Source organism: Symphalangus syndactylus, chromosome 8 (assembly GCF_028878055.3).
Source record: "Symphalangus syndactylus isolate Jambi chromosome 8, NHGRI_mSymSyn1-v2.1_pri, whole genome shotgun sequence".
Lineage (NCBI taxonomy): Eukaryota > Metazoa > Chordata > Mammalia > Primates > Hylobatidae > Symphalangus > Symphalangus syndactylus.
In genome coordinates this window covers 92,690,673-92,702,907 of record NC_072430.2, presented here as the reverse complement: position 1 = coordinate 92,702,907, position 12,235 = coordinate 92,690,673, and the positions used below count along the sequence as shown (strand labels likewise).

Genomic DNA, 12,235 nt, shown 5'->3' with positions numbered 1-12,235 from the left:
TCAAATTCAATAATCTGAATCATTAATAAATCTTCTAAAATAATTGCAGGTAACTAATTATATTTTATTTTAATATCAGGAATTTGGGAGCTCATTTGAATAGATGTGAAATAAATAAGCTGTACTTAGTGTTCTATGAGTTTATTTCATAGCTACATTACTAAAATTTGAAATAAAAGGCAAAAATGTTTTTTAATAGGAAACACATCAGCAAATGTTGTAACAATGTTTTTTAAACCATTTGAATGGTTAGATAGCTCATTAATTTACATTTTAAATTTTAGCATTTAATTTTACATTTAAATTTTAGCAATTTTAAAATGCTCGAGTTCACTTTCTTTTAAAAATCAAATAAATTCTATTTTCACATATTTGTTGTGAGAACAATTAAAACTACTCTTGGCAATTTTCAAGTGTATAATACCTTGTTATTAACTATAATCACCATGTTGTACAAGAGATTACTTGAACTTATTTCTCCTAATTAAAATGTTGCATCCTTTGATCATCTTCTAGACCCTTTCTCCACAACTCTGCCCCAGCCCCCAGCAACCACTATTCTACTCTCTGCTTCTATTAGTTTGACTTTTTTAGATTCCACATATGAGTGACATCATGTGATATTTGTCTTTCTATGCATGGCTTATTTCACTTAGTATAATATCCTCCAGATTCTATCCTAATGAAGATGTACATCTTCCAGCATATCAACAATTTAAAAAATCATATGATAAGATTTTAAGAGCTAAAAAGCCATGTGACAAATAATTTTTAAAGTTAAAGAAAAAGTGTAGACAACGACATTACATGACAAAAGACTATAAGTACATTGCAAAGTTATAATTTGTCATTTCCATAATGATCAAGGATACAATAAATTTTCTACATATATGAACTAAGGGTAAGACTGTGATTTAACAAAGTGATTTCTTTTTAAATTCAACTTCTTAGTTGTAGTTTTTGAAGCATTTTATTTAGATAAATCCAGGCTGAGATGAACACAGTGCCTAAAATAATTATTAAATGATGTAACCTCAGGAGTGCTAATTCATTTTAAAACATAGCTATTTCAATATTTTTACTCTTTACAATATATAACTGGCTCTACTAATAATAATTGCTAAATAAATGAATTATACTTATGAATAGGCTATGTTTCATTTATATACCAACTTGCATGCTTTTCACTTGAAATAGCTATTTCAGCCAAATGGTCAAAGACACTGAAGCAAGGGTCATCTTGTCATTCCTCCTGTCCTTTGTCATTTCTGAAGCTGACTCAGTAACCCTATGAGATCACCAATGCACATTAATAATCCTGACCCACCTTCTTCTCAGAGCAGTGTCTGCTTTGGGAAGATAAAAAAGGTAGGATGCAGTTTTATTAATATGTTTGAAACCTCTTTGCTCCTCTCAAATGTTCTTCCTCAGATAAAGAGGTTACACAATGACCAGGTTTGGGTTTGCATCCAAAAAGGTGATGGAGCTTATTTTACTCCTTTGTCAACACAAAAATGAAAGCAAAGCTACTCTTCATATGTGATGAATTCCAGAAACAACTATGTTACCAAAACTCCTTGAAAAAGTTACTTCCTCTTCATATAAATGAAGTACATTTATTCTTATTCTCCTAGTATATTTCACAACATGGCTTATAATATGAATTTCAACAAGAGGATGTGTGTTCCATCTTGGGATGGAAGGTTGAATAATGAGTTTGAACTGATGTTCTGTCCCTAGCAGCAAGAGAGGCAAGAAAAAAGTCATAATCCTGGTGAGCAGCAAACAGTGACAAGAAAAAATAAGAAGGAATATCAGAATAAAACCAGAACCTGAAGACGATGCTCTAGCATAGATACATTGGTACCTCAGTCCCAACCTCTCTCATCAAGGCCATAGGAGCCCTACTGGCACAAACAATCTGCAAGCAATGGAAATACTCACTCTTTCAAATGGGAGGTGGAAAAATGTGAGTTTACAGGAAAAATCATTTTTTGACCCATTTCCAGAGTGTGCCAAGTTTGAAACCCTAAATGAAACTTCTATAGAAACATCTTTTTTCATAGTGATGAGCTTGTGAATGATTCTAGTATTAGATATTAAGAAATGAACATTTTCAGTGAGTTTATCCTACGTATTGAAGCATAAAAAATTTTTGCAACAAATTTCTTTTTTCAGTTCATGTTTATGTTATAAGTTAGATATTAATTTTTTTTGAAACGGGGTCTTTCTCTGTCACCCAGGCTGGAGTGGAGTGGTGCTATCATGGATCACTGCAGCCATGATCTCTGGGCTCATGCCATCCTCTTACCTCAGCCTCCCCAGTGGCTGAGACTACAGGTGTGTGCCAATATGCCTGGATAATTTTTTGTATTTTTTGTAGAGACAAGGTTTCACCATGTTGCCAGACTGGTCTTGAACCCCTGGGCTCAAATGATCTGCCTGCCTTGGCCTCCCAAAATGTTGGGATTACAGATATAAGCCACTGTGCTTGGCCTAGATATTAAATATTTTTAAATGAAGAATAATAAATACACTTTAATAAAGAATATCAGTAGTACAGATGATTCAAAATGAAAAATATCTTTTCCTGAATATATTTTGCCTAGAAAAAATATTGTTTTAAATTCCACCTCCCTCCAATAAATTCCCTTTGCCAAAATCACGTAATAATGATATCATACATGGTATTGGGAAAAGGATTTCAAAACTGTGACAAGTCAGACATAAATATTTTAACTACAAAGATTTGAGTTTTGTCTGCAGAGAATACCACTCATTTTAATGTTTGAAATACAATTTCCTCACTCCCAGCGGGAACCCTTACCATGTAATATAAGAAACCAGGTTCAGTCTTGCTCACAGTTGAATTCCTACAATGAAGTTGAGCACTTCAAGGGGAGACTGGCATAGGTCATTAAATCTAACCCAGCAAATAGTAATTAATAGAAATGAAAGAAGAATATGCCACAAAGAGAAAAATTATATTATGTAATAAAACTTAAGACTAACTTGAGGGTTGAATTATGTTAGAAAACCCAGAGGAAAACAGCAACATAGAAAACAACTCTGATTTGAACTAACTAGGTAATTTTAAGTTTTAAATTAAACTGCTTAGCAGCCTTCATCTCTATCCATGTTTACTTTGAAATTACTGATCCCAAAGTATTATATGAAATATTGCAGAAATAGTGATACACAGATGTTTTATCACCACAAAATCTTGTTTCTAAGGAAAACATACACATATTCAATATACTCACTGGAGGTGTTGATACTTGAGTTATTCTCAGTTGGTTTTCCAAATCTTGTACTTTATTTTTAAGTTCCATATTTTCTGTTTCTAAGTCTTGGATCTAAAAAGAAAATCATTATTGAATAACTTTCTGTTTTTTTTTTCTTGGAAAATACTGGCTACAGTTATGAGTAGGAATTTATATTACATAAAACTTTAATGCACTTTGTTGCTCATGAGGAGAAAGTTGTTGATAAAGCTTGGGAAATGCTGGAGGATTCTAGATCATTGAAAGACTTAAATTTATAATATATTTTTATGTGTGTGCAAATTTTATGTTCCTAATATCTCAACATTGTGTTTCCTTGTTGGACTGTGCAATCTATACCCATAATCTTGGAATATAACCACAAGACAGTGAAACTTGCTTATGATGATTTTGAAGAGTGGAGAAAGGCATAATTTAATTACCAAGGAATCTGATCTGCATGGAAAACCACTTACCCAGCATCTGCTGCTTCTGCTGCTCTGATCCCCATGAGAAGCATCAGGAAGTGAAGCAAAATCACATGAGAACACTAAGTTCTTGTGGGAATTCAATATATAATAGTTAAAAAAAAAAAAACTGTGCAGGGGATCAGGAATGAAAAATTATGGGAACACGGTGAAAGCAGTTCCAGTCAGTCAGTGTGGGTGAAATGTAATGGCAGGCCTTCTAAATTTGTTTGATGATATGCAAGTTTCCCTGTACTTACATCACACAAATGTAAAACAACAAGCTTAGTTTACTCACTCTTTTTTGTAACCCTGCGATCTGTTTTCTTGTTTCCACATCTTTTCCTCCTGATTCTAGAAATTTCCTGTATGCCAGGTCAAATGCTTGGCCAATTGTTAAAGTGATCTCTTCAGCCTGTGTAAAAATCAAACAAAGATTTGCATTTTAATAATATGTCAAACTTTTTTTGAATCGAGAAAACAACATTCACATAAGCACTTACTCAAAGACATTCACAAGAGGTACTTCAAAAGGGCAACAGTTGGGAGTGGAGATGTAGTAAATGAGCAAGGTAGTAGGCTAACATAATAACTCAATGCCTACCCAGGCACAACACTGAGAAAACAAGCAGACTTGGGGGTGGGCATTACTGAATAGCTGTTGAAGTGAGAAAGTTGGAAGCAGGAGTTCCTTCTGTCAAATTCTCATCTCTTTTATTGTATTGTTTTTTCCTACTTGTTTTTCTCCCTTTCTCAAATATTTAGTGCCTATGAAATGAAAGCAGAGTGCCAAATGTAGTTTCTCTCCTTGCTTTGCTACTTATTTCCTTTTCCTTGTGAGGAGGGTTTGTTAAACCCTAAGCAGGTAACTTGAATGAGGCTGGCCAGGTGGTGTCTCTGGAAAGCTTGAGGTATGCCCTCTAAATGGAACACCTGCTACTCGGTCCCAGTTAATTGTTGCCTGGTGGAAGTGAGCAATTCCAATCTGAAACTGTCAGATCTTATGTATGCAAGATGAGGTCAGAAGTCTGAAATTTTATATGACAGCTCCCAATTTTAAGCGATGGTAAACAGTTTGTATTTTGGTAAAACACAGTGCCAGTGATCAAAATATATATGTCATCTGAATTTGGGTTTGTAAACAACTTAAAATCTCAGATCTATTGATTAGAAACTGCCACAAATGTATCTTACGACCACAAGCTCATTTCTTCTCCATTTATATCTCCACTGAATTCATAATGTCTTGCACATAGTAAAGACTACAGATTTATTTACTTAATCAACATTATAAAGAATTTTGGTAAAGGCATTAATAAGATTTAATGTTGTTCACAATTATGTCATATTTAGTAAGACCTCCAGATAACAAGACTAGTAGTAATATATATTGAAAATGCTATGCTTTAACTCTACTACAAATTCTAATAATTTATTATCTACTGTGATCAACATAAAATGAAAACATGCTTTGTTAATCAGCTTATATCATTTAATAGAATTTTTATAGTTCATTATTTAAGGAGGGCTTTAGAGAAAAAATATAGTATTTAACCTAGTTAACTAAAAAATGCAAAATATGTACATAATATTTTAAAGGAAGACTGTTTTACAAAAGAAAAGAAAAAAGACAAGAAAGTAAAGGACAATGAGCTATAATAAGAACTACTAAGTAAATGAAAATGACAGATACCAATGTACGCATGTTCAATGGCTTAAACTAATTGGTTGTGTTAGATATTAAGATTATTTGTAATATTAAAGAAGTGGTTTTGATAGATTGTGGGATTATGAATAATTTATTTTCTAATTTCTAATTTGTTTGTCTAATGAATAATTTGTTTCTAATTTCAAAATTTTAGGTAATAGGTTTCTGTTTATTCTACAATAAAAAGACTTTTTTCTTCTTTTTAAAACTTTCTTCTGAAACAAAATGGGATACATGTGCAGAACGTGCAGGTTAGTTACACAGGTATACGTGTGCCATGGTGGTTTGCTGCACCTATTGACCCATCTAAGTTCCCTCCCTTCACCTCCCACCCCCTAACAGGTCCTGGTGTGTGTTGTTCCCCTCTCTGTGTCCATGTGTTCTCATTGTTCAACTCCCACTTCTGGGTGAGAACATGTGGTGTTTGCTTTTCTGTTCCTGTGTTACTTTGCTAAGGATGATAGTTTCCAGCTTCATCCATGTCCCTGCAAAGGACATTATCTCATTCCTTTTTATGGCTGCAGAGTATTCCATGGGATAAGGGATATATGTACCACTTTTCTTTATCCAGTCTATCATTGATGGGCATTTGGGTTGGTTCCAAGTCTTTGCTATTGGAAATAGTGCTGCAATAAACATACGTGTGCATTTGTCTTTATAGTAGAATGATTTGTATTCCTTTGGATGTATATCCAGTAATGAGATTGCTGGGTCAAATGGTAGTTCTAGTTCTAGATCCTTGAGAAATTCCCAGACATCTTCCACAATAATTGAACTAATTTACATTCCCACCAACAGTGTAAAAGCGTTTATATTTCTCCACAGCCTTGCCAGCATCTATAGTTTCCTGACTTTTTAATAATCACCATTCTGACTGGTTTGAGATCTCATTGTGGTTTTGATTTGCATTTCTCCGATGATCAGTGATGTTGAGTTTTTTTTCATATGCTTCTTGGCCACATAAATGTCTTCTTTTCAGAAGTGTCTCTTCATATCCTTTGCCCACTTTGTGATGGGGTTGTTTTTTTCTTATAAATAAGTTTAAGTTCCTTGTAAATTCTAGATATTAGACCTTTGTCAGATGGTTAGATTTTTAATTATAGGTTGCTTCCCTTCTAAATTATGATTTCGATGTATCCTTCCATTTTTGTTTTTTTGTTTTTTTGAGATGGAGTCTCACTCAGCTACACGGGCTGGAGTGCAGCGGCACAATCTCAGCTCACTGCAACCTCCACCCCACCGGTTCAAGAGATTCTCCTGTCTCAGCCACCTGAGTAGCCGGGACTACAGGCACGTGGCACCACACCCAGCTTTTTTTTTTTTATTTTTAGTAGAGACTGGGTTTCACCATGTTGGCCAGGCTGGTCTTGAACTCCTGACCACAGCTGATCCACCTGCCTTGGCCTTCCGAAGTGTCGATGTGTCCTTTTAACGAGACATTATGTTATCTTCAAATACTCAATTTGTACATTATAAAAATCATTTAAATGGTAACATTGTTGATTCTTCATTAATGACATTTGGCCTCATTTATTTATATTAATAACTTTAAAAAACCATGTTCTCATTTCATAATAACATCTTTATTAGGCACTTAGCTGTCTAGTGAATATTCTGCATATATTATCTTACTTGATTCTCATCATGGCTCTGAAGTAAGGATTATTATTACCCCACAATACATATGATGAAACTGCAATTTTGTAAAGTTGTATAACTTGCCTAAAGCTAGCGAGTGGAGAAAGTGAATTTAAATCCAGATTTCTGACTCTCTGACCATCACACTTTTGGGGGTGGAGGGTGAAATTTATATACAATGAAATGCACAGATCATAATAAATTTATAAATCATATAAGGTATATAATCTCCAACTTATTAAAAATAAAGAATATTTGTAGCCCGCCAGAATGTCTCTCATGCCTACTTTCAGTCAAATCTCATCTATTATGGGTGAACATTCTTCAGTTTTTATCATTATAAATCAGTTTTGCCTGTCTTTGATATTTATAAAAATAGACTATATAATATGTATTCTTTTGTGTCTGTATTCTTCTGCTTACTTAAAGTTTCTGAGTTTCATACATGTTGTACATATCAATAACACATCGGTTTTGTTGCTGGTTAGCATTTCATGTTACAAATACACCACAAGTGATTTATCCATTGTACTATTGATGGACATTCATGGTTTTGTCAGTTCTTAGTTATTAGACATGAAACTACCACAACATTCTTCTAAGATCTTTTTGTAGACGTATGTTTTCTTGTCTCTTGGTAAATACCTAGCACGTAATTGTTAAATCAGAGGAGGTTTAACATTATAAGAAACTGTGCAACTGTTTTCCAAAGTAATAATATAATTTTGCATTTCCACCAGCAGTAAGAGAGTTCTCAATATGCCACATTCTCAGAAACAACAGATATTGACAGTCTTTTTCATTTGAGACAGTATACTAGATGAGTGATGCTATAGTAATGTGTTTTAAATTTATATTTCCCTGTTGAATAATAATATTAGCCCAGTTTTATGTGTTCATTGCCTTTTTTATGTTCTCTTTAATAAACTAACTTCCTGTAGAAGTCTACTGCCCACTTTTATTAGGTGTTTTATCTTTTTATCAGGGATTTTTAGGAGTTTTTTACATAGTCTGGATACAGATCCTTTTTCAGATACACGTTTTGGGAATATAGCCACTTGCTTTTTCAGTTTGCTGATAATGTTTATAGATTAACAGAAAATGTTTTATTTTTGATAAAGTCCATTGTATCCTTTTTTTGTTCATGTGTAGTGCTTTTGGGGTCATTTCTAGGAAATCACTATCCATCCAAAGTTCATAATGACATTCTATGTTTTTAAATGAAAGTTACATATAAGATTACAAAAGATTCTACTTTTATGTCTATGATCCATCTCAAATAGTTTTATGTAGCATAAGTAGGAGATAAATTTCAAAAATTTTTCCATATATTTAGCTAGTTATTTCAACACCATTTGTCAAAAGACTTTCTTTTTTCCATTGAATTTTTTTGTCACATTTGTGGAAAAAAAATTAACCATGTATGTATGGATATTTCTAAACTCTACAATGCAGTTCATTTATTATTTATTATTCCATTAATACCACCCTGACTTGGTAAGAGTTTAAGGTAAGTTCTGACATCAGGTATACTTCCCCAGATTTTGGTCTTCTCTCTCAAAATTAATTTGTTTTTGTTCTAGGTAATTTACATTACCTTATTAGAAATAACTTTTCAATTTTTACTAACAATCCCATTGTGATTTTAATCAGAATTGTATTGAATCCATGGATCGATCAATTTGGTAGAATTGACCACAATTAAACTGAGCCTTCCAATCCATAAATACGGTATCTTTCTCCCATTATTTTAGGTCTTTTTTACTTACATCAATACTTTGAAGATTTCAGTATAGAGGGCTTGCATATTTTTAAAATTCTCATTATTTCACGTTTCCTGATGCTACGGTAAATACATTTTTCTTTCTTTCTTTTTGCTAGTAGACAGACACAATTTAATTTTGTACATTGACTTGTAAGCTTTGTTTTTGCTAAATTTGTTTCATAAATCCAATGGTTGTAGATTCTCAGCAATTTTTATGTAAAAAAGTTGATATTATATGTGTGAAAAAAGACATTTTTTCCTATTTCTTTCCAATCCTTGTGCCCTTCCTCTCCATCTATTCACTAGTTAAGGCACCTAATACTATGTTAAATAGGTAGTAAGAATGGACACCCTTGCATTGTTCCCAGTCTTAGAAGGAAAGCATTCAATAATTCACAATTAATTATGATGTTATATGCAGGACTTTTAAAGTTTTTATCAGAAAAAAAATGTCTCTTCTATTCCTAGTATGTTATAAATTTTATCAGCAATGGGTTGAATTTTGTCTAGTGGCTTTTCTGTATTTGCTGAAATTACGGTGTTATTATTCTGTTAAGATGTTGTATTACGTTGATTGATTTTTCTTATGTTAAACCAAACTTGAATTCCTGGGATAAACCTCACCTGGTAATAATGTATTATCTATTCTCCATAGTGCTGGACTTGATTTGGAATTATTATGTAAAAGAGTGTTAAGTCTATGTCATAAGAAACACTGGAATATAATTTTCATTTTTTGTAAGGTCTTTGTTATGTTTTCAACCAGGGTAACACTGGCTTCATAAAATGATTTGGAAGCGTTACTTTATTCTCTTAATTCTGAAAGGGTTTATGTATAATTGGTATTTTAAAAAGAAATGTTTTACAAATTTTAATAGTGAAACTATCTGAGCTTGGTATTTCACTTGTCAAAAAGTTTTGTCAAATATTTGGCCCACATATTTAATTCCAAATATGTGGGCCAAATATTTAGTTCCAAATCTTTTTTAAAAATATAAATATAAGTTTACATTTATAAATTAATTTATATTAAACATTTATATGTAATTTTATATATTCAGATTTTCTACTTCTTCTCTATGAATTTGGTAAATTGAGTTTCAAGATATTTATCAATTTATATTATTTACCAAATTTACTGGTATAATAGTTTTATAATATTTATCTTTGTATCCTTTTAAAGAATATAGGATCTGCAGCTTCATCCACTATTTCTAGTATTGGCAATTTGTGTTTTCTGTCACTTTTGTCCTTGATGAAGCTTTTTAGAGATTGCTAATTTCATTCTTAATTAATTAAGGCCAATATTTGGCCTTCTTAATTTTCATTATTATAGTTGGTCCAATTTCAATGTCATTGATTCTACTGTAGTATTTCTTAACCTTCTACTTTAATTTTGATTTGTTTTCCTTGTTTTCATTTAACTTTATAATGTCAGGACTAAAATAATTAATTTTAACTTTTCTATCTTTTCTTATGTAAAGATTGAAAGCTATGAATTTGCCTCTCAGCAGCTTTATCCTTTACAAATTTTGATACATTGTATTTTACTGCTCTTCAGTTAAAGAATAATTTAATTCCCCTGTAACTTTTCTTTTAGCTATAGTTATATAAAGGGTGTTTTAATTCTAAATATTTGTACAAAATATTTAACTCTAAATATGTGGGCCAAATATTTAGTTCCATATATTTGTAGTTAGACAATATTTGCTGTGATATTTTCAGTTTTGAAACTTACTGAGTCTCCCAATATGGCCCAGCATATAGTGTACCTCTGTAAACATTCCATGTGCATTCAAAAGGAAAGTATACTCTGTTGCTTGGGAGAGCATTCTATTCATGTCTATTAAAGTGGTGGATGATACTGGGTTTTGTTTTTTTTTCTGGTACCTTTATTGACTTTTTTCTACTTGTTCTGTCAATTGCTGAGAAAAGTATTAAAATGTACAACTATAATTGTAGATTAGCCTTTTTGCCAAATAAAACTGCTAGATTTTCTGTTTCATTTTTGAAGAAACTAATGTCATTTCATAAATACATCTTGGCACTTTAATCACATTTTGAATATATAATCCAAGAGCAAAGACTGGAATTCAACAGAAAAGTGACAGGAAACACCAAAAGCAAGGAAGGAAGAAGACAGGCAGCCTGTTTGGTTGAGATCAGCTGGGAGCCAGGAGTGACTTTCCATATATGGGAAAAGGGTGAGTGAGAGACTTCCAGCAGCCCTCATCCCCATCATAGAATCACGCAATCCTGGCCAAGGGACAGCCCCTCAACCCTCCCAACTCCTGAAACTAAAATATGGACCTGTTGGTAGACCATGTGATATAACTGCTCCCAGGAGGGAACTTGCACTAGGTCCCACATAATTTCTGAGACCTAAGTAGCTACAGCAAGCTACAGTTTGAATCCCAGCCTTGAGCAGATTGCACACTGTCCTGAGGCCCAGAAGTGCTGAGGCTGAGGCATTAGGGAAACTTGGGCTGTTGCTGCTGGGACTAGAACATGACCTGGGAATAAGCTCCCAAGGGTGGGGCTGAGAAACAAGCAAGGCATTGGCTGTAGCTGCTGGGTAGAACACAAGTGCCACTGAGACTGAGAATGGGATGTGACTGGGATGCAAGCTGCCACTGAAACTTAGTCACAAGCTGAGTAGGGGCTCCTGTAGCTGGGGCTGAGGTACAACCTAGGCAAGGACTACCACTGCCAGGGATGAAGGCAAGTACAACAGGACTGGGCCATGAGAACGATGTGCATTCCCCACTCCCCAGCCCAAGATGTGGCTACCAAGGCCAACGCCAACCTCTGCAATGCTAGGGCCTCAGCGTGGCTACTACTGCCCCTCACTCATGCATTCTGCCAGGGGCCTGAGAATTGCCCTGCCCCTGCCCACTACAGCTAGTGACTACTGTCACCACTGAGGGATCTGAGCACAAGCCTGCCTAGCACAGACCCCAGGACTTAGCCCAGTGTCATGTGGATTACCCAACCCAATCCACCACATTGGGCACTTGAGTGCACCTCCCAGAGGCATGAGGTTGGCCCTAAACTCTAAACTCCTGGCTGCTACTACCTTAACTGGCACCCAAGGGCCTGAAGACTGGCTCACCCAGCCCATCATAGCCACTGCCAACATCAACATACAGTACCTAGGATGCAGATAATTTTCCTGTCACTGATACTACCATAATCCATACCACAGTGCCTGCTTAGGGGACCAAGAACTTGTCCACCTGCTCAGTCCACTGTGGCCACGACTGGCATCCAAGCAAGCCAACTAGAAGCCCAAGAATTGGTCCACTGGTAACCATCAATACCACTGCCAGCATATATCAGCCTAGGGAATAAAGATAGGCATGATCAGCCCACTGTTGCCATGACTGGGGCTTAA

At 34.3% G+C, this 12,235-nt stretch overlaps 1 protein-coding gene across 12 annotated transcripts in view; it reads right to left on the bottom strand.

Moving 5' to 3' along the window:
- Nucleotides 1–12,235, bottom strand: part of GULP1 (GULP PTB domain containing engulfment adaptor 1) — a 1,103,064-nt gene that overhangs the window by 22,088 nt on the left and 1,068,741 nt on the right. For 9 of the 12 annotated variants that reach the window (XM_063645627.1, XM_055289965.2, XM_055289963.2 and 6 more), the window contains 2 exons: nt 4,029–4,145; nt 3,264–3,356 (listed from right to left, as the gene is read on the bottom strand). In XM_063645627.1, the coding sequence (XP_063501697.1) occupies nt 3,264–3,356; nt 4,029–4,145 (210 nt within the window). Of the gene's footprint in view, nt 1–3,263; nt 3,357–3,739; nt 3,764–4,028; nt 4,146–12,235 lie in introns of all 12 variants that reach the window. The other 3 variants (XM_063645626.1, XM_055289964.2, XM_055289966.2) reach the window with 1 other exon arrangement.